The sequence below is a fragment of the Galleria mellonella genome, unplaced genomic scaffold (genome assembly GCF_026898425.1).
Source record: "Galleria mellonella isolate WM207_F2 unplaced genomic scaffold, CSIRO_AGI_GalMel_v1 utg54, whole genome shotgun sequence".
NCBI classification, from domain to species: domain Eukaryota; kingdom Metazoa; phylum Arthropoda; class Insecta; order Lepidoptera; family Pyralidae; genus Galleria; species Galleria mellonella.
Window position 1 is genome coordinate 3,730,641 of NW_026442114.1, and position 26,376 is coordinate 3,757,016.

Sequence of the window (26,376 nt, forward strand, 5' to 3'; positions counted from 1 at the left end):
ATTAAATAGATCCGATCTATTATACTACGGTAGACTACGGTATAAAATGATGTTATCCGTGTAAAAAAAAACGCAGAATTTTCACTTGTACTAATTTAATTATCTGTTAAAAATAGAAAATTCACAATAATTAGTGTATACTAACTATTATTTTACTTATATATATATATATATATATATATATATATATATATATATATATATATATATATATATATATACAATTATAATAAAAAAATATATAAATTTATGAATTAATTTTATTACATATAATCAGGTAGATTCTTTTTTTATAATTATTCACGCAGATCACAATATTGTACTAAAATATTATTTAAGAATTATTCGCTTTGGTATCGATTCAGCGGATAATGCTCTTGATATTTTTTCAAATGATCTTCCATTTGTTGAATTTGTTTTCTGAAAAAAAAAGAAAAAAAAATTATAGTGTTGTGACAAATAAAAAAATCGATAATTTAAAAATAATAATTATAAATATATATTATAATAGAGTACATATACTCATATAAATTTTTGAAAAAATAATCCTTATGCAACTTGTCAGTTATTTCAATTTAAATAATTTAATCCACAATAGTCAATTCGGTTTTTCCAAAGGTCGTTCAACTACAGACGCAGGTGCAGAGTTGCTTAGACACGTATTTGCTGCATGGGAAACTAAAATGGATGTGATAGGTGTTTTTTGTGACCTTTCTAAGGCTTTTGATTGCGTTGATCATAATACATTGCTAAAAAAACTTGCTTTTTATGGCGTCAAAGACAATGCTTTAAATTTAATAAAATCTTATCTATCTGATAGAATACAGAAAGTGAAGATTAGCAACGCTACGTCTGACGGGTCACTTGTGCAAATGGGTGTACCTCAAGGATCTATTCTCGGTCCATTTTTATTCCTAGTTTACATTAATGATCTCCCATATGCCATGCAGGATAGATGCGGCATAGTATTGTTTGCAGACGATACTTCATTGATTTTTAAAGTTAATAGAATGACTAATAATTATGACGATGTAAATAGTGCTTTGCGGCGTCTCCTGCACTGGTTTACAACTAACAATCTTATGTTAAACGCTAAAAAAACAAAATGTGTTAATTTCTCTCTATCTAAAAGTTTTAATACTAATTGCAATATTAAATTAAATGACGAATCTCTCGAATTTATAGAATCTACTGTCTTTCTAGGAATCACACTAGATAATAAAACACAATGGGGTGCACAAATTCAAAGCCTTGCAGCGAAACTAAGTTCAGCAGCTTTTGCCGTGCGTAAAGTTAGACAGTACACTGATACTGATACTGCTAGATTAGTCTATTTTAGTTATTTTCATAGTTTACTCTCTTATAGAATATTACTATGGGGAAAAGCGGCAGATATTAAGAATATATTCATATTACAAAAACGTGCCGTTCGAGCGATCTACTGTATGAAGAGTCGTGACTCATTAAGAGAGAAATTCAAAGAGGCAAATATTCTCACCGTTGCTTCTCAATTTATATATTCAAATATCCTATATGTTCATAAAAATCTTGACTTATTTCCAAAAAACAGCAATATTCATAATATTAATACTAGATTTAAAGACAAACTTGCTGTCCCCAAGTATCGTTTAGAAAAAGTTAATAGGTCTTTTATGGGAATAGGTATAAAAATTTACAATAAGATACCAAAGGACATGTTGGAATTACCCTTAAATAAATTCAAAACATCTGTTAAATCATATTTACTGAGCAAAGCCTATTACTCACTAAACGATTACTTGAATGACGAGTGTGCATGGCAATAGTTGTTCATGCACTGAATTTTCATTTAATGTTAGACATAGACACCTATATAAATATACATTGTAAATAAACTGGCTTTAAAAAAAAGTAATTCAATTGAGTTTCTTGCCAGTTCTTCTCAGTTGGATCTATATACCGAACTGGACGGTAGGGAAAAAAATAAAATTATAATGTAAAAATTTGACGTTCATAAGCGGCTAAAATGTCCTACATGAATAAATGATTTTTGAATTTGAATTTGAATTTGAATTTGAACATATAAAAGTCGCCCCATCGACAAATACAATTAATCAAAATAATTATATTTAATTCTATTAATTAAATTTGTCGATGGAGCTGCCATTAATATTGTGATCGTAAGGTATTCGTGGCTTTCGAAGGAATCATTTTATAAAACTACATGTATTCATAGCCGACTCGTACATCGTCTGGGCTTAGTATGCTATCATTTAATACTATATTTACTTTATCACCACTAGCATTACAAACTACTGTATTTAAACGTACGACCCATCTGATGATAAACGGTTGCCATATCGTATGAACACTTTCAATACCAAAGATTCACACGCACATATTTTGTATCATCATTTCTCGTCATAATCGTAGAATAAAGTCGGTTTTAAAAAAAAAACCGAAGTTCACTTTTTACTATATTTGGATACTATATATATTACATAAAATATTTTTTTTTTTTAGATTTCAAATTAATCAGTCGGTAAATGACGGATTTGAATGGGGCTCATAGTAAAATGACGGTGGTGTCTGTACGACGCGCTGACCCACCGTCCCCTCCCGCTCCCGACGAATTTTGATAATCGCCACTATTCGTCGAACTCGACGACGCGTTGCAGTGGATTAGATTTTTGTGATGTATGTGGGTTAGATAGACCTAGATTTTTATAATAATTATATTTGGCGGGGTAACTGGTTTTGTCTACAAATAGAAGTGATCCGATCCAGGTGTGTTTTATTTCTCTCCGTCATATTAATACCTAGAGGCGATAAATAACTATCAAATAGCAAAATTTGTAACGACTAATGCCACCTACTTCGCTCCGCCCACTTATACCTGTGGCACATGTGTATATAAAGCAAACTTGGTTGCAACCACTCAGTCGTAAGCGATATCACAAGCAAAATAAAAATGTGTGCATTGTACATTTCAGATTTTAACTGTCTCTGTGACGAAGAAAATTGCGTGTGTCACTACAGCTGCTTCCTAACACCGTCGTCGGATGTGGAACTCAGTCGCAGACCTTCGCCAGAGCTGCCCTCAATCACCAACACGCCCGTTACCAGATCCACTGAGTGTGAAATGGTCGGAAGAAGAAGAAGAATCCACTTTCGCGGAGTTGGAAATGGATCATCAACGTCAGATATTTAGACACTGTTGTCTGAGAGTTTAGTGTCTGAGTGTCTAGTGTCTGAGTATCTAGTGTCTGAGTGTCTAGTGTCTGAGTGTCCAGTGTCTAGTGTGAGTGTCCAGTGTCTGAGTGTCTGAGTGTCTAGTGTCTGAGTGTCTGAGTGTCTAGTGTCTGAATGTCTAGTGTCTGAGTGTCTGAATGTCTAGTGTCTAGTGTCCGAGTGTCTAGTGTCCGAGTGTCTAGTGTCCGAGTGTCCGAGTGTCTAGTGTCTAGAGTCTGAGTGTCTGAGTGTCTAGTGTCTGAGTGTCTAGTGTCTGAGTGTCTAGTGTCCGGGTGTCTAGTGTCCGAGTGTCTAGTGTCCGGGTGTCTAGTGTCCGAGTGTCTAGTGTCCGAGTGTCTAGTGTCTAGTATCTGAGTGAGTGTCTAGTGTCTGAATGTCTAGTGTCTGAGTGTCTAGTGTCTAGTGTCTAGTGTCCGAGTGTCTAGTGTCCGAGTGTCTAGTGTCCGAGTGTCTAGTGTCTGAGTGTCTAGTGTCTGAGTGTCTAGTGAGTGTCTAGTGTCCGAGTGTCTAGTGTCCGAGTGTCTAGTGTCTGAGTGTCTAGTGTCTAGTGTCCGGTGTCCGGTGTCCGGTGTCCGGTGTCCGGGTCCGGTGTCCGGTGTCCGTTGTCCGGTGTCCGGTGTCCGGTGTCTGAGTGTCTGAGTTGTCCAGTGTCCAGTGTCTGAGTGTCTAGTGTCTAGTGTCTAGTGTCCGAGTGTCTAGTGTCCGAGTGTCTAGTGTCCGAGTGTCTAGTGTCTGAGTGTCTAGTGTCCGGTGTCCGGTGTCCGGTGTCCGGAGTCCGGTGTCCGGGGTCCGGTGTCCGGTGTCCGGTGTCCGGTGTCCGGTATCCGGTGTCTGAGTGTCCAGTGTCTGAGTGTCGTGTCTAGTGTCTGAGTGTCTAGTGTCTGAGTGTCCGAGTGTCTAGTGTCCGAGTGTCTAGTGTCTGAGTGTCTAGTGTCTAGTGTCCGGTGTCCGGTGTCCGGTGTCCGGTGTCCGGTGGCCGGTGTCCGGAGTCCGGAGTCCGGAGTCCGGTGTCCGGTGTCCGGTGTCCGGTCTCCGGTGTCCGGTGTCTGAGTGACCAGTGTCTGAGTGTCTAGTGTCTAGTGTCTGGTGTCTGAATGTCTAGTGTCTAGTGTCTGAGTGTCTAGTGTCTGAGTGTCTGAGTGTCTAGTGTCTAGTGTCTAGTGACTAGTGTCTGAGTGTCTAGTGTCTGAGTGTCTAGTGTCTGAGTGTCTGAGTGTCTAGTGTCTGAGTGTCTGAGTGTCTAGTGTCTGAATGTCTAGTGTCTGGTGTCTGAATGTCTAGTGTCTAGTGTCTGAGTGTCTAGTGTCTAAGTGTCTAGTGTCTAGTGTCTAGTGTCTGAGTGTCCAGTGTCCAGTGTCCAGTGTCTAGTGTCCAGTGTCCAGTGTCTAGTGTCTGGTGTCTGAGTGTCTATTGTCTAAGTGTCTAGTGTCTAGAGTCTAGTGTCTAGTGTCTAGTGTCTAGTGTCTAGTGTCTAGTGTCTGAGTGTCTAGTGTCTAGTGTCTAGTGTCTAGTGTCTAGTGTCTAGTGTCTAGTGTCTGAGTGCCTGAGTGTCTAGTGTCCGAGTGTCTAGTGTCCGAGTGTCTAGTGTCCGAGTGTCTAGTGTCCGAGTGTCTAGTGTCTAGAGTTGAGTGTCTGAGTGTCTAGTGTCTGAGTGTCTGAGTGTCTAGTGTCTGAATGTCTAGTGTCTAGTGTCTAGTGTCTGAGTGTCTAGTGTCCGAGTGTCTAGTGTCCGAGTGTCTAGTGTCTAGTGTCTGAGTGTCTAGTGACCGAGTGTCTAGTGTCCAGTGTCTAGTGTCTAGTGTCTGAGTGTCTAGTGTCTGAGTGTCTAGTGTCTAGTGTCTAGTGTCTAAGTGTCTGAGTGTCTAGTGTCCGAGTGTCTAGTGTCCGAGTGTCTAGTGTCTAAGTGTCTGAGTGTCTAGTGTCCGAGTGTCTAGTGTCCGAGTGTCTAGTGTCTGAGTGTCTGAGTGTCTAGTGTCTGAGTGTCTGAGTGTCTAGTGTCTGAGTGTCTAGTGTCTAGTGTCTAGTGTCTAGTGTCTAGTGTCCGAGTGTCTAGTGTCCGAGTGTCTAGTGTCTGAGTGTCTAGTGTCTAGTGTCTAGTGTCCGGTGTCTGGAGTCCGGTGTCCGGTGTCCGGTGACCGGTATCCGGTGTCTGGTGTCCGGTGTCCGGTGTCCGGTGTCCGGTGTCTGAGTGTCTGAGTGTCCAGTGTCTGAGTGTCTAGTGTCTAGTGTCTAGTGTCTAGTGTCTGAGTGTCTAGTGTCTTGTGTCTGAGTGTCTAATGCCCGAGTGTCTAGTGTCTAGTGACTAGTGTCTAGTATCTAGTGTCTAGTGTCTGTCTGTGTGTCTGAGTGTCTAGACAGCAGTGAGAGACACTAGACACTCAGACACTAGACACTCAGACACTGGACACTCAGACACTAGACACTAGACACTGGACACTGGACACTGGACACTGGACACTGGATACTGGACACTGGACACTGGACACTCGACACTAGACACTCAAACACTCAGACACTAGACACTCAGACACTAGAAATTCAGACACTAGACACTAGACACTAGACACTCAGATACTGAAACACTAGACACTCAGACACTAGACACTAGACACTAGACACCGGACACCGGACACCGGACACCGGACATTGGACACCGGAACCCGGACACCGGACACCGGACACCGGACACCGGACACTCAGACATTGGACGCTCAGACACTCAGACACCGGACACTGGACACCGGACACTAGACACTAGACATTTAGACACTAGACACTCGGACACTAGACACTCGGACACTAGACACTATACACTAGACACTAGACACTCAGACACTAGACACACAGACACTAGACACTCAGACACTAGACACTCAGACACTAGACACTAGACACTAGACACTAGACACTAGACACTAGACACTAGACACTAGACACTAGACACTAGACACTAGACACTAGACACTAGACACTAGACACTAGACACTAGACACTAGACACTAGACACTAGACACTAGACACTAGACACTGGACACTGGACACTGGACACTAGACACTAGACACTAGACACTCAGACACTAGACACTGGACACTCAGACACTAGACACTGGAAACTCAGACACTAGACACTAGACACTCAGATACTCAGATACTAGACACTGGACACTAGACACTCAGACACTGGACACTGGACACTCGACACTAGACACTCAAACACTCAGACACTAGACACTCAGACACTAGAAATTCAGATACTAGACACTAGACACTAGACACTCAGATACTGAAACACTAGACACTCAGACACTAGACACTAGACACCAGACACCGGACACCGGACACCGGACACCGGACATTGGACACCGGAACCCGGACACCGGACACCGGACGCTCAGACATTGGACACTCAGACACTCAGACACCGGACACCGGACACCGGACACTAGACACCGGACACTAGACACTAGACACTTAGACACTAGACACTCGGACACTAGACACTCGGACACTAGACACTATACACTAGACACTAGACACTCAGACACTCAGACACTAGACACTCAGACACTAGACACTCAGACACTAGTCACTAGACACTAGACACTCGGACACTAGACACTAGTCACTAGACACTAGACACTAGACACTGGACACTCAGACACCGGACACCGGACACCGGACACCGGACACCGGACACCGGACTCCGGACTCCGGACACCGGACACCGGACTCCGGACACCGGACACCGGACACCGGACACCGGACACCGGACACTAGACACTCAGACACTAGATACTCGGACACTAGACACTCGGACACTAGACACTCAGACACTAGACACTAGACACTAGACACTCAGACACTAGACATTCAGACACTAGACACTCAGACACTCAGACACTAGACACTCAGACACTCAGACACTCAGACTCTAGACACTAGACACTCGGACACTAGACACTCAGACACTAGACACTAGACACTCGGACACTAGACACTAGACACTCAGACACTAGACACTAGACACTAGACACTAGACACTAGACACTAGACACTAAACACTGGACACTGGACACTAGACACTCAGACACTAGACACTAGACACTGGACACTGGACACTGGACACTAGACACTCAGACACTAGACACTGGACACTAGACACTAGACACTCAGACACTAGACACTAGACACTGGACACTCAGACACTAGACACTAGACACTAGACACTAGACACTAGACACTAGACACTCAGACACTAGACACTGGACACTGGACACTAGACACTAGACACTAGACACTCAGACACTAGACATTCAGACACTAGACACTCAGACACTCAGACACTAGACACTCAGACACTCAGACACTCAGACTCTAGACACTAGACACTCGGACACTAGACACTCAGACACTAGACACTAGACACTCGGACACTAGACACTAGACACTCAGACACTAGACACTAGACACTAGACACTAGACACTAGACACTAGACACTGGACACTGGACACTAGACACTCAGACACTAGACACTAGACACTGGACACTGGACACTAGACACTCAGACACTAGACACTGGACACTAGACACTAGACACTCAGACACTAGACACTGGACACTCAGACACTAGACACTAGACACTAGACACTCAGACACTAGACACTGGACACTAGACACTAGACACTCAGTCACTAGACACTCAGACACTAGACACTCAGACACTAGACACTGGACACTCAGACACTAGACACTAGACACTCAGATACTCAGACACTCGGACACTAGACACTCAGACACTAGACACTGGACACTAGACACTAGACACTAGACACTCAGACACTAGACACTGGACACTCAGACACTAGACACTAGACACTCAGATACTCAGACACTAGACACTGGACACTAGACACTAGACACTAGACACTCAGACACTAGACACTCAGACACTCAGACACTAGACACTCAGACACTAGACACTCAGACACTAGACACTCAGACACTCGGACACAAGTTTATTCCACACCTACAGTTACTTGCTTAGAGTAAACTCAAGTTCTTACTGGATTCTTGGTGGCATATCATAATATACGTCTTCCAGCATCTCCTTCCAGTGTGGCAGCTTCTTTTTCTCGGCGTCTTGCATCGTCCTCACTACTGTATTTCGACATTCTTTAGCCCACGCTTTATCCGCTTCTTCGTTCCAAAGACCTTTATATATAATAAAAAAAAAATGTTTAATACTTGGACATCATGTAAATAAGAGAAAAAGAAGAAGGCAACTCGATGCATGAAACTTTACAATTCTTTGTTTATAACGTAGGTATGTGTCATTCTCTAATATGTGTTTTTTTTTATAACCCAGCGAGCAAACGAGCATGTGGCTCACCTAATGGTAAGTGACTACCGTCGCCCATGATCACTCACAAAACCAAAGACATTGCAGGTGTGCTGCCGGCCTTTTTAAAAGGAATATGCTCTTTTCTTAAAGGTTATAGTTTTATATCGGTTCGGAAATAAATATTTTCATAAATTTTCACGAAAACAGACTGCATGCTGCATTCTGTTTTCGTGAAAATGCTACCGCAATTATTAAATACCGCATTTATTAAATATACATTTTTTTTTTATACTACTTAGAATGGCAAACAAGCTAACGGCTCACCTGATGGAAAGTGTTAACCGTCGCCTATACACATGAGCAGTGCCGTGGACATGACAGACTATTTCGCCCCTGATACCCCCTATGCGTTGCCATTCCTGAGGACACTGGTGTTATTCCTCTGTACCCTGTAAATGCATGCCATATCCCACCCTTTAAACCGATTAATAGGTAATGCACGCTAATAAAAAAAAAAAAAGAATTGTATTGTATTTCATTACTGTTTAAAATAATTTAATAATATTTTTATAAAATATTTATTTATTGTTAAAATTGAATTTGAACATCTTGAAACTTGCATTTCTCATTTATACAAGCCGAGTTTTATCAGTTATAGATAGATAGATAGATACTCTTTATTGTTGCCCCAAAAAATTACAATAGGAATCTTATTATAGATATAAACAATTACAAGAAATAATCACAATGAGAGAACAATGGGTGACCTTATCGCTGAGAGCGATCTGTACTACTTATTTATTTATTTATTTTTTGGAAAACGTACAGCTGAATTACAGTCAATACATAATCAAATTTATATCTATGTTAAGCCACGAGTCGTTTTCACATTTGCGTAATGACACAATTGATCGGTTTATATATATATATATATATATATATACATATATATATATATATATATATATAAAATGAGAAGACGCTAAGAATTTTTAGTATTAAACGAGTGGCAAGCTCCCATTGCTTATAAAAACCCCTCAAATTGCCCTCAACACTGTCCTTCTGGTAAATTATTTTTAAATTTGTTACGATGTAATTCAACTAAATTATATAGGACATACCCGTCACTCCACACTGGTTTCCCGCCAGCATAAACCACCATTACCGACGGAATACCATTCCATTATTATCCATTGAAAGACATGTCTACAACAAAATAATTCTCGACCTTTTTTTAAGGATGTTTAACAATTACCTTTTTGTTCTAAGTACAAACGGAATTTCTGTATAGGACTCTCGTCTTTGGTCCACTTATCTATTTCTTCGAGTGGTCTGTAAGCACTGCTGTCATCCGACGTGGAATGGTGACCCACTCTGCAACAGAGATAAATGAGAATAACTATGAAAAAATACAATTATCATTATTAAAGTATAAAGACATATTATTTAATAGATACTAAAGGGGGGGGGGGGGGGGAAGGGATTGTTATGAATTCTAAGAGCCCCATTGCTAGCAATATACCCTATTAGGCCGATCACCGCGCAGTTCCCAATAGAAACCATCGTGGTTAATTCAAAATTCAAAATTCAAAAATTCAAAATTCAAAAATCATTTATTCATGTAGGACATTTTAGCCGCTTATGAACGTCAAATTTTTACATTATAATTTTATTTTTTTCCCTACCGTCCAGTTCGGTATATAGATCCAATTGAGAAGAACTGGCAAGAAACTCAATTGAATTACTTTTTTTTTTTAAAGCCAGTTTATTTACAATGTATATTTATATAGGTGTCTATGTCTAACATTAAATGAAAATTCAGTGCATGAACAACTATTGCCATGCACACTCGTCATTCAAGTAATCGTTTAGTGAGTAATAGGCTTTGCTCAGTAAATATGATTTAACAGATGTTTTGAATTTATTTAAGGGTAATTCCAACATATCCTTTGGTATCTTATTGTAGATTTTTATACCTATTCCCATAAAAGACCTATTAACTTTTTCTAAACGATACTTGGGGACAGCAAGTTTGTCTTTAAATCTAGTATTAATATTATGAATATTGCTGTTTTTTGGAAATAAGTCAAGATTTTTATGAACATATAGGATATTTGAATATATAAATTGAGAAGCAACGGTGAGAATATTTGCCTCTTTGAATTTCTCTCTTAATGAGTCACGACTCTTCATACAGTAGATCGCTCGAACGGCACGTTTTTGTAATATGAATATATTCTTAATATCTGCCGCTTTTCCCCATAGTAATATTCTATAAGAGAGTAAACTATGAAAATAACTAAAATAGACTAATCTAGCAGTATCAGTATCAGTGTACTGTCTAACTTTACGCACGGCAAAAGCTGCTGAACTTAGTTTCGCTGCAAGGCTTTGAATTTGTGCACCCCATTGTGTTTTATTATCTAGTGTGATTCCTAGAAAGACAGTAGATTCTATAAATTCGAGAGATTCGTCATTTAATTTAATATTGCAATTAGTATTAAAACTTTTAGACAGAGAGAAATTAACACATTTTGTTTTCAATTCTTGCGGAATACGTTACGATGGGCTAACTGATCTGCTTGGGGAAAAGGGATTGTTAGCAATGGAGTTTGACAGCCCCATTGCTAGCAATATGCCTTATTAGGTCGACCTCCACGCGGTTCCCCCTGGAAACCATCGTGAACAATTCTTGTTGAATTAGTCACGAATGGGCTAACTGACCTGCTTCATCCTCACTTATCATCCTTCTTTGGTGCCTCGCCGGTGTATACCGATAGCGCGGGCGGGGTTGCCATTCCATTATCACCCATAAAAAAAAATGTTTTATCAAAATAAATAATGTAACACTTGTTACTCTTATCAGTGTTTTGAAAACAAAACATCATAAACCTGAGAATGCTAATGGCAGACATATTTACATATTATTACATATATCTTATCATACTTTATCATCGTCGAGGCAAATTACTATTTTTTTTAAATCCCATTTAATTGCTAAAAACTCAGCCATGATTTGATAAGCTTTATACGGTGAATGCATTAATCTACGATGTGGTCTATGCAGGACTATAGCTAGACCCAAGTTTATGGGTAGGGCAAAAGAACTTTTTGGTAGAGCAAAATCCATAATTAAATGACTTCGAGAAAGCGGATCTGTCTAATTTTCTTGGGGCCGTTTAATTTTGAGGTAGGACATTGGGTCTTAAAAGGTAGGACATCGTCTCAATGATGGATAGATAATATATTTGCATTACTTACAGCACGCAAATTATAACAGACACAGATATACATAAAAAGCGAGATAAGAGAAATGATTAAAATAAAATACATAAAGCCAAGTACAATTTTTCCTTTTGTGCGTGTGCCATAGCAATACAAAATGGTCACAACTCAGTTTACTGCTTCGCTTTCAAAAGAGCAAAGCGCTGATATTCCGTTGCGGCCAAAGGGAATAGGGTAACAATAAATACAATGCCTCCCCTCTAGTTACGGCCATCTTTGTATCAAATTACATTTAAATTCGTTTAAAAAATGTAATCGAAACGTCCAAATATTTATACATATATTCTCTACAAAGTTTTACTGTTACAATTATAGTGGGTTCGCGATATGACATCGTAGATACACTGACCTATATGACATGGCTTCAATTAGTACAGGCTTGTTGGTACCCAACACCAACTCTCTAGCTCTTGTAACAGCGTTGTACACAGCGAGGGGATCAGTGCCATCCACCCTCACAGTGTTCAGACCTAGTGCTGGGCCACGTGACGCAATACCGTCCCCGCGGTACTGTTCACCTGTTGGGGTCGAGATGGCGTACCCATTGTTTCTACTAAAAATAATAAAATAACTTGAATAAGTTTATCTGTAATGTTACATAGTAGTAAATACCGATATTTAGGTTTCATACATTGTACTCGTATAACATAAATACCTATTACATAAAAGTCGTATCTTTTTTTTTATAATGAATGTAAATGATATGGTAACCCCGTATTCGTATCGGTAATGTTACTGAATAGGCATCGGTAATATGGACACTGATCCGGTATCTATGTACTGAGTTTATTTAGATATCGATTGCGGAAAAAAGGGTCTTTACTTCGATATCGCCCTATAGAGGTCGGATATTTATTTTCGAATATGTTAAAAGTCTGTTATTCAATATTTTTTGGATATTAGACCTTACGTCGTTGAACCAGGATACGGATATTGTAACTTTTTTTTTTACGCAACTTAGAACGGGAAACAAGCTGACGGTCCACCTAATGGAAAGTCAACGCAACGAATGGCAACGCATGGGGGGTATCATGGGCGAAACAGTATACTCTTTTATGTCCAAGGTACTGCTCATGTCTATAGGCGACGGTTACCATTTTCCATCAGGTGGGCCGTCAGCTTGTTTTCCATTCTAAGTTGTATAAAAAAAATCTATAGTATTCTATTATAGCATATAATTTATAACAAAGTATTGTTAGCTAAAAAATTGTAATATATACCAAAGCATTATAACTGGACAGTCAAGTGTGGCTGCAAAGTTGAAGGCAGCGTGTGCATCACCCTCAGAAGCGGCTCCTTCACCGAAGTAGCAGATGACGCAGCGATCGTTGTTCGGTATGCGTTTCAGAGCGTATGCGGCTCCAACGGCTTGCGGCATTTGGGTAGCTGGACCAGAAATTAATTACCCGTTTAGAGTACGTGCGATACCTTCTAAATAGATGAAGATTTAAGAAAATAATGTAAATAAGTCGACACTACCAATTTTATTAATATCGATGCTTTTAGAATTTCGATATCCTGGACACAACACAACACTATAGAATTTTTCTAAATTTGCTCATCAATTTAGAAAAAAATCGAATGTTTGTAATCATCACCGTCATATCAGCTCTTAACTGTCCACTGCTGGACAAAAAGACCCTCCCCACCCCAAGGGGGAGGCCCTTGGGAAGGCTTTGCCAATAGTCGCCACGCTTCGCAGGCGGATCGGTAACTGCAGTTAGACTTTGGAGATGTTTTAAGTGGGATACTGCTGCCCATCCCTCGCCCTCCTTTAGTCGCCTCTTACGACACCCACGGTAAAGGAAGTGGCTAGCCTATTCTATGCCGGGACCACACGACTATTGTAATCAAAATATTGGTTTTTTTTTTTTTATAATAACTCACCTAAAGGACTCGAAATAGTGACGATGTTGTGTTGCTTGCTACCGTAATGTACTGGCATTTGCTTGCCCTTGCCTGGGTCCTCGCAGTTACCGTAACACTGGTTAACCAGCTCCGTTACTGTGTACCCTCTAAACAGAAACACTCCGACCTCTCTGTATTGGGCAAACACCAGGTCTTTTGGTGATAAGGCCGCAGCGCTTCCGACGTGGATGCCCTCCTCGCCATAATTGGTCATATAAAATGATATGCGACCTTGTCTGAAAGAGATTTGTTAACAAATACAGGCCACAAATGTTATTATAAATAAATAAATTAAAAAAAGTAATGTTGATTTTATAGAAAAAAAAAACGGTGGCGTTTGAAATCATAAAATATAAAAGTTGTTGACACAATGTTCGTTCACCCTAATATTCGTAACCGGCGGGAAAGGGATTGTTAGGAATGGAGATTGACACCCCTATTGTGAGCAATATACCCTATTAGGTCGACCTCCACGTGGTTCCCCCTGGAAACCATCGTGAACAATTCTTATTGAATTCGTCACGATGGGCTAACTGAGTTCCTTCATTTTCATCTATCATCCGTCACTGGTGCCTCGCTGGTGTATAACGATAGCGCGGGTGGGGTTACCATTCCATTATCACACATTAAAAATATTCGTAACCGCTCCGCCCATTTAATTTTTTTTTTTTATTGTAAATATTTAAAAAATATATATATATAAAATACACATGTGTTTTAAACGTTATACCACGATACGTACCTTTGAGACTCATATAAAATTTTGTCCATCTGACTAAGCTGTATCATCGACTTGTACATATTAAGCAAGGTGTCTCTATCTATATTTGGCTCTTCATTGTTATCAATAACTTCTCCATTGTTGTCCAACACTCTATAAATAGGGATTGGGTCATAGCTGCTTTCGTTTAGGAATTTTATTTCCGTCACGTATGGGGCTTTGGCGCCAGGAAAGTCGGCATTCTTCTCATTCTGAACTATATTCGGTTTCCTATGCGTGGATAAGAGCTGAAAGATAACATAGTAGGTAATACTAATTTAGGGAGACATTGTACAAAAGTCGATTGCTTGGGTACCTCTGTCCCATTCGTGTTTTAACCGTGAAGCAGTCGTGTTTGTATGGCTGCGTTTCGGTTTGAAGGGTGGGATATGGCGTGAATTTACAGGGTACAGAGGAATAACACTTGAGCCCTCAGGAATGGCAACGCATGGGAGGTATCATGGGCGAAACAGTATACTCTGTTATGTTCATGGTACTGCTCATGTCTATAGGCGACGGTTACCACTTTCCATCAGGTGGGCTGTGAGCTAGTTTGCCATCCTAAGTTGTATAAAAAAAAATTGAAATACGTAATAAAACTAATATACTTAGTCTTACTACAGTAATCTTTTGGAGGAAACAATGAAGAGTATCTATCTAATAATAAATTTATATACATAGTAGGTACCTACAGTAATTCATGCAAAGTTCATTGAACGAAAGTCGATTAGGTTTAACGCGCGTAAGTAGAAAAACACAATTTACTTTTTTTTTTTTAAAAGAAAAAGAGATGTATTCTATGTCACGGAGTGAAATTGAAATTGAAAATAATTAATTAATTGTGTATCACAAAAAAAAAATCAATTTGAACTGTAACAAAACTAGTTATCTTTAACTAAAAACTAAACTAGTGAATCGATTTTGATAAAATTTCTATGGAAACAATCAGGTAAGTATATCCTTACAGATAAAAAAAGAATTTTCCAAATAGGCTTAGAACTGACGAAGTTATGAGGTAACAAACATAAAAAAAATACCAAATTGAGATTCAAGACTCAAGATTGTTTATTTGCAAAACGTTCGACATGTTTAGCCTGTACGCCATACAAACATATGTAGTTACACAGACAGTCCAAAATTATTCATACAATTAATCTTTAAAATTAGAGATCTCATTATAATTTTAAATACATTTAAATATATAATATTAATATAATAATTGTCGGGTAAGAACCTTCTTATTTTTTAAGTTGGTTGATTAAGAAATTTTATTTTTTAAACAACTAACAAACGACAAATTTTATCATCATATCAGAAGACGTTGTCTGTCCACTGTTGAACTGCTAAGCATCACCTATAGGCTCCTACAAGAAACGGTCCTGAACCACTTGTATCCACTAACTCCCTTCAGTGCATTTAAGGTCGTCACTCCATTCACATCTTCGTCGGAGATCGTCCTACACTGCGTTTGCCCTCAAGTAACTTTCTTCCTGATCAGTTGTCGATTCTTCGAGCTATATGACCAGGCCATTGCTACTTTAGCTTGTTTAACCTTTTAGCTATGTTAGCCAATTTTTTTTGCGGTTATACACATTTCGGATTCTGTAAACACGCATTGTGATCACGCAAAGAAACTCCGAGCATAGCCCTCTCCATAGGGGGGAAGGGATTGTTAGTAATGGGGATTAGCAACCCCATTGCTAGCAATAAACCCTATCAGGTCGACCTCCTCGCGGTTCCCCCTGGAAACCGTCGTGATTGGTTTACTGTTGAATTTGTTACGATGGGCTAACTGACCTGCTTCACCCTCATCTATCATCCCTCACTGGTGTCCCGCCAGCGTATACCAATAGCGCAGACGGGTCTACCATTTCATTATCATCCATTAAAAAAAAAGCCCTCTCCATAACACGCTAATTTGAAGCTTTATTTATGATTAAGAGTATAAACCTACCTTTATATAATATTAGAACAGAAATTGCGTTAATAATCAATTCAAAAATGATAATCAAAATTTTGAGTCTCCTGTACTAACTCAACAGTCGAACGCGCTAACTATGTGTTTGGTGGCATGGGGGATTTAAAATTTTAGTTATTCGACTCATGTCGAAACCAATGCCAAATTGAGTATGTTTAATATTATATTATCTGTGTCTATATTGGATATGGGGCCAATTGGGACCAATGTCCATTACCATTGTAGGTAGGTACATACAAAAATTATCATAAATGTATAAGGAAGCGCTAAATACCTACAACGAAATATATTTCGTTTATTTAACAAAACAGTAAAAAAAAATAAACGAAACTACGTGGTATTATGCTTTCTGTTATAGAAGAAATTATTTTATACGTATTTAATTAATTTAATAATGATTAATTCACAAAATTAACATACCCTAGCAAGGTGACGGAAACCGTTCAATCTCACAAAACTGACACCGCTGTGGAGCGCCATGTTCTTTTATACTGACGCAATACAGCACAGTTTGTGGCGTGCGGTAGTATTTTACTGAGCCACATTAGCAAGTATGATAAGTGCACGGCCTTTTGCTACGGCTGAGTTGTGTTATCAACTAAAGTTATCGATTAAATGTGACGTACATACATACATGTTACAATTTAACTAAGTATTCAGTTAATACCAGATTTATTTACTTAACTAACTTTGTTGAAAACTTTTGTCATAATGTAATTGGCCATTTTAAAATAACTCATCCATTCCATACATTCACAAATTCACAGTCAAGATTTCATTTACAAAATATTACTTGGGCAAATTAAATTATTACTGTATTAGTGCCTTAACTAGTATTGTTTCTTTTTTTTATATAATTTTGTGTCATTATGCTGTATAGGGAAGAGCACTGCTTATCCTAAAGTACAGGATTTACCTATTTAGGGAGCAGGGTTTTACCTATATTTAAAATGTAACATTTATTTTGAAATATATCATTATTATTTAAAAAAAATTTGACATTTAGTCACAAAACAACACCTACTTCGATCGTGGTAAAAGTATTTGAATTTAAAAACTAAACTAAAAAAGATAATTAACATAAAAAAAACTTAATTGTAAACCTACTCCTTTTTGGAAGTCGGTTGAAAATAAATGTTAAAATTTACTTTTAAATAATATTTAGACTTAAGGTACATATATAAGAGATGCTATATGTATACTCTGTTATGTCCATGGTACTGCTCATGTCTATAGGCGACGGTTACCACTTTCCATCAGGTGGACCGTCAGCTTGTTTGCCATTCTAAGTTGTATAAAAAAAAAATACTAAAAAATTTAATGTAATTAAATTTCCAACTATTTATAAGATGCCATAATATTTTACAAGAAGATTTTATGTAAAAGTCGTCTGCTAAGATAGCTATGTCCCATTCGTATGTTTACCATGAAACATGTATGCATAGTTTTGTTTCCGTTTGAAGAGTAAGACGTGGGAGTAAATTAAAGAGGCATAAAACTATAATCCTCAGATATGACAGAATGTAAAGTATCGTGAACGTTACAATAGGTACATGGTGTTGTTTCCGTGTGTAAGTGTACACACACACGCACGCACACACACATACACACATTATGTGTACTCTTAGACATTCTCACATGCGCATTATCATATCAGCTTTTAACTGTCCACTGCCGAATATAAGCATCTCCCTTGGGGGGGTTTTGCCAGTAGTTGTCACACTTGGCAGGCGGATTGGCAACCGCAGTTAGACCTTAGAAATGCTTTAAGAGTGACACTGCTGTTCATCCCTCGCCCTCCCTTAGTCGCCTCTTACGACACCCACTGGAAAGGACGGGGTGGCATATTCTATGCCGGGACCAAACGGCTATACTCATCATATGCACATACGCATTTTTATTTAAAATCATAGATTTTGTTATATTTATTTATACTCAAGATAAGCCATCAGATAGAGAGAAGATAATCTTTCACTTGTCGATTGAAAGCAACAATGGATTTTTCACTTGTAATGACTTCCGATTGATTTATGATAAATAGAAGTTGTTACGGATTGTTGTTAAAAAAAAAAAGAATTGTACCACCATTTCGAAGTTTTTGGTACTACTTAATAAGCATCAAAATGGGCAACACTAGCCTTTTGCCAAAATAATAAAAAAAAAAAACAGATTTCGTAGCTGCGTAACTTTTTCACATTGATGAATAATAAAATACCGAGTCCGGTCTCTGGGCGAATGTAAAAATCAATAATCCGAAGAGATCTTACTAACATTTTATCATTATTTTGAACAATATATTAAATTTATTGTTTATTATTTGATAGAAATTGTTTATTATTGAATCAATACATGACCTGACAACTTAATTCATATTGGCCGACAGAGGACGAATCTGACCTTAGATAAAGCTCTACAAGTAAATAATTCATACTACGTTCATATTACGTCGCGGCCTAGTGATATACATATGGATTGAGAGAAAAAATGCATTGATTACAATATGGAGCGCTACGGATCGCCTAAATACGACGTAACAAATTGTTACTAAACTGTATGACGAAGATTTATTTATATAAGTGATCTCTCGGCTCGGATTACATGAAGTACTTCGCGTTAAAGAATGGACAAATTATATGAAATGTTATTAGCCATTTAGGTATTTATAGCATACACATATTTAAGTAAAAAAGAACAAAACAAATTTTATCTCATCACAAGTGATAACAGGGTACCTCTGTTTATCTCGATGAGGGGAGGATACTTATAAGTTGTTTTTTATAGATAAATTCATGTGTGTGGCAACCGGAGCCAGCAAAACTTAATTTACAGACAGATAAAATTATATATATTAAATTTAAATTTTATTAAATATATAATTTATATTATATTGTGCTTAGAAGTAAACACAAATATCGTTATATAAATGTTCCTTTCTATATAAATATAAGTTCTGTCTCGTTGAATTCAAATATACCCGGCGAAATTGGAATGTAGCATAAATATTTTGTATCATGTCATATAAAAAATATCTTCGCACTCAGAATTTCTTTATATTTTAAATTATACTTTTATTTTGACTGTAGGTAATAGATATATTTAATAATTATAAATTCTTGTGAAATTATGACAACAATCTACAATAATTATTATGTGTCTGTTTTGAATCACTTGTTGAATTAAAACTTTTTTTTATTATATGGCAATTATCTTCTAATGTTAATATAATATTACCAAATAATATAGTATATTCATTATGTTACTTTGTTTCAAGCTTGAGTATATTTTCATACAAGGTGAATTATATTTAGTGACAACTGTTTTTCTCAATTTATGAGTATATAGATTAAAACAAGCCCACCTCACTTAAAACAATTTTTTTCGATATCTGTGTTACCTTCCTCAGCCAATAGTAAGAAACTGTTTTTCAACTGAATCATGACCATCTTGAAAATGTGTAATGTCAGACAGAATCAGAGAAATGTTACTTTCTCATAGTGCCCTTTTAAAAATAGCGCATTACTTATAAATAAATTTAATAAAATATATATAATTAAGTTATATTTTATTAATTAAGTTGTATCTAATAAATCAAAATATAAATAAATTTATGTTAAATGTAATATAACAGAAAGAAAAAGTGGGGTTCTTAGCACATTTTTTTAAAGACTTGAACTAATGGATAAGCAATAAAATTAGTATTGTTAAATATAAAAGTATGCCTAATATTTAATGTTATTCTGTTCTTATTTTTTAACTGTATACGTTTTTTTAGGTGCTGTTTATCTCGGCATTTCGGCACTCGGCACATTCGGCACAAAACTTTCAAGTATAGTTTAATGTTTCAAAGATAATTTGCATTAAATCACATCTAGTAAGAAATCAATAAAAAATAAAATAGCTAGATCTTGTACGATAACATTCGATATTGATATTTTGCATAAAGGCATATGTAGATAGTGGAGCAACACTATAAAATAAATATTCATTTATTTCATTGTCTTGTTGGTACAAAAAGGTAAAATGCATTCATTATTTAGGTTTTGTGGGTGTAAAGCCACTGCCAATGTCAACTCTATAACGTAGGTGATTTAGAGATGCGCGAATCTGATGATTTTATTATTCGAGTAATTAGTAATTACTAGTATTATATTTCGATTACTAAATTCCCTATGGTTGCCTGAGAGAGAATGCTTTTAGTTTTAAGTCCGCCATGTACACATATTTGTACTAATGAATAAATAAATAAATTAGTAATATACTATATTATCTGTATTCAGATTATTTTACTAATTAGTAACTACGTACAAAAAAGTCCTTTCTTTAAATATGTTTACTAATAAGTTCAGTGCACAATCTGTATCCATTACTACTACTTAACCACCTAAGTAAAAACGACGACGAAAAAAGCTACCAAGTACTGAAATATCAATTTTATAATACGTGTTGTAATACTTTCATTTAATAACAATTTCCTATAAAAACTGTACTCACTTTTATTGAAACTTGGTAATTTTACTTAATTTAAAGTGGCAACACTCTTATTCGTTAAAAATGAAGACATTTCAACGATCGGGACGACTCAGCCATGTTCGTGTTGACTCATATATCAACGACTATTAATACACGATACTAGTAGTGGGTTGACATTAATAGTCGTATACCCATATAAAATTCATATCATATATTTTGAAAATCAATCGAATAATAGTAGTCGGATTAGTAACGTCGCGCATCACTAGCGTGTGATTACTTCTGAGTGCAGTCTCTTTAATCTGTGTGTTCAAGTTAGTGGTGAATGTCATTCAATGTATAGTGATCATTTTATTATATTTAAGTTTTGATAATGCCTTATTGGTATTACGATAAAAAGGATCTACAAAACACACCGTCATTTCGCGATGGCATCAGCACCGAGACAGAGAATCGTTACAGGAAGGAAGGCGCCAGATTTATTATTGACACAGGATCGAAAATGGACTTAGGTTATAACACAGTTGCGACTGGTGTTGTTTATTTTCACCGTTTCTACATGTTTCACTCGTTCAGAACGTTTCCGAGATACATAACGGCGTGCTGCTGCCTATTTTTAGCGGGTAAAGTGGAGGAGACACCGAAGAAGTGTAAAGATATAATAAAAGTGGCAAAATCACTGTTAACTGAACAAAAGTTTGCCACTTTCGGCGAAGACCCAAAGGAGGAAGTGATGACACTCGAGAGGATCCTGCTGCAGACGATAAAATTCGACTTGCAGGTGGAACATCCTTACGGTTACCTGTTAAAGTATGCCAAATGTTTGAAGGGTGATAAGACCAAATTACAAAAGATGGTGCAGATGGCATGGACTTTCGTTAATGACAGGTGAGTAATTTTGATTTAACATTTAACTTTTATCTTATAACCTTTTGGATATAAGTCATATAACAGATCCTATTTCCGAGATTTTTGAATATTTGTTACTTACTTTATGCTTAAACAGCTGAATGGATTTGTATGAAATTTAGTACACAGATTGATCATTACCTGTATATATATATATATATATATATATATATATATATATATATATATATATATATATATATTAATGTGAGATTAATTTTTGAGTAATATGCTTCGTCAAGCACAAAACCATACATTGACCTCTGTGATCTTTTATGCTCTCCTTTTTTAAAGTTTGCTGCTGTTTCCTGCCAGTGATAGGAATATTCAGATGTTCTCAGTAATGATGTTTTTATATCTTTAACATACAAAGTTTATTTACCAAAGCATGTTAAAGCCCTGATTAAGGTCTGCCTATCCCTCACCCTCCCTTAGTTGCCTCTTACGACAACCATGTGAAACGAAGCAATGCACGACCCACACAGACCAAGCTGATATAAATAATTATATACTAGTAAATGACATAATATAAATTCCATTGAACCAGTTTATGTACAACGCTGTGCTTGCAATGGGAGCCGGAGGTGATAGCAGTAGCATTGATGTTCCTGGCAGGCAAGCTCAGCAAGTTTGAGGTGGTAGACTGGAATGGACGATTGCCCAAACACAGTGCCTGGTGGGACATGTTCGTAGAGGACATTACCATGGAGCTCCTCGAGGATATTTGTCATCAGGTCAGTAGACTGGAGATACTTTATGTTTTTTTTTTAATGGGTGAAAATGGTATGATAACCCCGCCTGCGCTAACAGGATACGCTGGCCGAGCACCAGTGAAGGGTGATAGATGAGAATGAAAACAGGCCAGTTAGCCCATCATGATGAATTCATCAGGAATTAACCATGATAGTTTCCAGGGAGAACCGCGAGGAGGTCGACCTGGTTGGGTATATTGCTAGTAATGGGATTCTGTCTCCATTACTAACAATCCCTTTCCCCCCTACTTTATGTTTTAGGTAGGCATAGATAAAGATCTTTGCCTGGGCTCATAAATGCTCACATTACATTAAACAAAAAAAAAATACATGAAATCTGTGTAACCAGATAATACTTTTGTAAATTTTACACAATAAAATATATATTTTCAATAGATGTATATTATAATATACTCTTCATATTTGTTTTATAATATTTTTAACTATACAGTTACATGGAATCAGTTTCCAATTTTGTCAATCTTTCATAGTTTATATTTTTGCTTTCATATTCATTTTTGGCAGAGAAAATTTTTTTTTATTCAACTTAGAATGGCAAACAAGCTGACGGCCCACCTGATGGAAAGTGGTAACCGTCGCCTATAGACATGAGCAGTACCATGGACATAACAGAGTATACTGTTTTGCCCATGATACCTCCCATGCGTTGCAATTTCTGAGGACTCTGGTGTTATTCCTCTGTACCTAGTAAATTCACGCCATATACTACCCTTCAAACCGAAACACAGCCATGCAAACACAACTGCTTCACGGTAGAAACACGAATGGGACAGAGGTACACAAGCAATCGACTTTTGTACAAAGTCTCCCTCTGGTATTTGATTACCTACACTGATATTTATGATTATAATACAACGACAGCAACTGATGTAATTTATTATTGTCCTATTTTTACAGGTACTAGACTTGTACTCGCCGCAAACGCAGCCGTCGGGCGGCGACTCGCCCCCGCTGTCGGCGCCGCCAAAGACTCCAAAAAACGACAAGAAGCCCCACTCCGCTACACCGCCCGCTTCAGTATCGCCTGTCGCGCCTGTCGCCACTAAGCCGGCCGTGACGCCCATCAAGAACGGGGAACCGCCGCCTAAGCTGGAGCCTCCTAAGGCGGCCCTGGGGCCGGCGCCGGGCGCGGAGCCGCCGCGCTACGGGTACCCGCCGTACACGAGCATCCCGCCGCCGTACGTGTACGGCGCGCCGCCGCCGGCGCTGCCGCCGCGGCTGCCGCTGCTGTACACGGAGCCGCCGCCGGCGGTGGCCGCGGGCCCGCGGCCGCGCTACCCGCCGCCGCCGCCGGCGCCGCCCGCCGTCGTGTCGGTGCCGCCGCCCTACTTCCCGCCGCTGCCGGCGCCGCCGCCCCGTCCCTACTACCCGCCGCCGTAGCGTATACCTAACTTATAATTATAGTATAATTTTTTTACTGAAATATATTATTATTGGCCTGCCATTCTGTAGTTTCCTTTAAATCACACGCTCTCGTTTACCATGAGTTGACGAGGGATAGTTTCTATTGTCTATAAATAGACTGCTAAACACGAGTCTGTGACAAATTTGAACAAGCATATTGTTGTTGCAGTCAAGTTTCTCAACTGTGCAGGTCTTATCTTTTTTTTTATTCAACTTAGAATGGCAAACAAGCTGATGGTAAGTGGTAACCGTCGCCCATAGACATGAGCAGTACCATGCACATAACAGAGTATTATTCTGTTTCTGTATCTCTGGGCTAAGATAAATTTTCATTGAATTATTCAAAAGGGTTAAAAACTAAGAAATGTTTAGTTACACGGTGTGAAGTCAATTGTGACTTCAAAAATTATAAAAAGAAAAACGGACAAAGAAGTATTTCAATAAATTTTATTGTCAGTAAATACATAAATCAAAAATTTTGAGAAAAGTAATGTACAATTTTTTTAAAATTATTGCTTATTTATAATATAATATATTACAAACGTTAATATATTTAATACTATAGTTATATCAAACAAAACTATCTATGCTACATTATAATGAGCTTTGCATATAATAATAAAAATTAAATAACTTTATAAAAAAAAAAAAAAACCATATAACTGACAACGCTGGTTGTCACAAACTTTGTGCGTACAAACAAGACAAAAGTGAGTTCGCTTATATTAATTGTAGCTGCCATTCGACTAGAAATACAATGTTAACGATATGAACACATGCACTGCACCCACATTATTATATACAATTCACAATTGTTACATAACACGACACTAAGAGACAAACATATTTGATATATGTTTGTCCCTTAGCGTACTAAAGGGCTAGTGTACTAAGGCGCAGCAGACGGTGGATACCCTTCTCCAACCCATAAAGTACGGCGGGAGAGGTATTGTTAGCAATGGAGTTTGACAGCCCCGTTGCTAGCAATTTGCCCTATCAGGTCGACCTCCTCGCGGTTCCCCCTGGAAACTATCATGGTTAATCTCTGATGAATTCATCATGATGGGCTAACTGGCCTGTTTTCATTCTCATCGTTAGCGCAGGCGGGGTTACCATACCATTTTCACCCATCAAAAAAAAAAAAACTAGTAACAATTCTCGCTTGAATCCAGCCGCTATAAATCTTTATTCACGCGAGTAACGTCACGCGGTACAGTTAGTGTTTTAGTAACTACTGTTCTGGGAAATGTAACGTGTTCTAGCTACCATATTTGGGAAGTTATTCGATAATTATACTATTACACTCTACAGGGCCGTAGCTAGACCATAGTTTGAGGTAGGGCACAAAAACTTTATGGTAGGGCAGAAGCCATAATGAAGTGACTTCGAAAACGCGAATTTTAGACCCTTTAATTTTAAGGTAGGGTATTGTCCCTCATTGTCCCCCTGTTCCCAGCCACGGCCATGACACTACAAATTCGCATTACGTTAACAGGATAACATGGGGGGAAGGGATTATTAGTAATGCGGGCCTCTTTGCTAGCAAGCCCTGTCAGGTCGACCTCCACTCGGCTCTCCCTGGAAACCATTGTGATTAATACTTCTTGCATTCGCTACGATGGGCTAACTGACCCGCTTTCATCCTCACCTATCATTCCTCACTGGTGCACCGCCAGCGTATACCGATAGCGCAGGCGGGTTCACCATTTCATTATCATCCATTAAAAAAAAAACAGGATAACTACATAAAAAAAACCAAACTAACGATAAATATAATGACTTGATTCTTAAATACCTCTCAATCGATCATGATTTATTATTAAAAAATAAAAATGTAAAATAATACTAAAATTGTAGGCACACAGCGACCGCAGCGTCAGATCGTATATAATCTCGTATGTAAGGCACGTGGTTCACTTAAATTCTAACCTATTTATTACACTATTACATATATAAGGTTACATATATATATGACGACCGGTTCGTCCGTCATACTCGTGAACGGATACTGCTTGAAGGGAGCGGTCTGTTTAAGAATAACGGGTGAAGATTGATTGTAAAAGCATTAATGTGGTATTTTGATAGCCGAAATACAATTAATATTTTTTTATGCAACTTAGAATGGCGAACAAGCTGACGGCCCACCTGATGGAAAGTGGTAACCGTCGCCTATAGACATGAGCAGTGCCATGGACATACCAGAGTACCACTGTTTCGCCCATGATACCCCCCATGCGTTGCCATTCCTGAGGACTCGGATGTTATTTCTCTGTACCCTGTAAATTCACGCCGTGTTCCACCCTTAAAACCGAAACA

At 38.1% G+C, this 26,376-nt stretch overlaps 2 protein-coding genes across 2 annotated transcripts; one reads left to right on the forward strand and one right to left on the reverse strand.

Annotated features, from left to right (window-relative positions):
• Positions 1-242: 242 nt before the first annotated feature.
• LOC113513263 (2-oxoisovalerate dehydrogenase subunit alpha, mitochondrial) lies at positions 243-17,083 on the reverse strand. Its single transcript, XM_052898867.1, has 8 exons — positions 16,925-17,083; positions 14,509-14,774; positions 13,746-14,002; positions 13,079-13,244; positions 12,208-12,411; positions 9,829-9,947; positions 8,296-8,443; positions 243-420 (listed from the first exon to the last, which is right to left on the reverse strand). The coding sequence occupies exons 1-8, from the start codon at positions 16,982-16,984 to the stop codon at positions 342-344; spliced, it is 1,299 nt and encodes a 432-aa protein (XP_052754827.1). The 5' UTR covers positions 16,985-17,083; the 3' UTR covers positions 243-341.
• Positions 17,084-21,235: 4,152 nt separating this feature from the next.
• LOC113513265 (cyclin-K) lies at positions 21,236-24,100 on the forward strand. The gene is made up of 3 exons (XM_026897256.3): positions 21,236-21,862; positions 22,431-22,617; positions 23,554-24,100. The coding sequence occupies exons 1-3, from the start codon at positions 21,348-21,350 to the stop codon at positions 24,034-24,036; spliced, it is 1,185 nt and encodes a 394-aa protein (XP_026753057.2). The 5' UTR covers positions 21,236-21,347; the 3' UTR covers positions 24,037-24,100.
• The last annotated feature ends 2,276 nt before the right edge of the window (positions 24,101-26,376 follow it).

Coding starts and splice junctions, on each gene's coding strand:
- LOC113513263 (XM_052898867.1), bottom strand. CDS start 16,984: ATGGCGCTCCACAGCGGTGTCAGTTTTGTGAGATTGAACGGTTTCCGT. Junction 14,003..14,508: donor ATTTTATATGAGTCTCAAAG/GTACGTATCGTG, acceptor AATCTCTTTCAG/ACAAGGTCGCATATCATTTT. Junction 8,444..9,828: donor TTTGTACTTAGAACAAAAAG/GTAATTGTTAAA, acceptor TTATATATAAAG/GTCTTTGGAACGAAGAAGCG.
- LOC113513265 (XM_026897256.3), top strand. CDS start 21,348: ATGCCTTATTGGTATTACGATAAAAAGGATCTACAAAACACACCGTCA. Junction 21,863..22,430: donor TGGACTTTCGTTAATGACAG/GTGAGTAATTTT, acceptor CCATTGAACCAG/TTTATGTACAACGCTGTGCT. Junction 22,618..23,553: donor TCGAGGATATTTGTCATCAG/GTCAGTAGACTG, acceptor CTATTTTTACAG/GTACTAGACTTGTACTCGCC.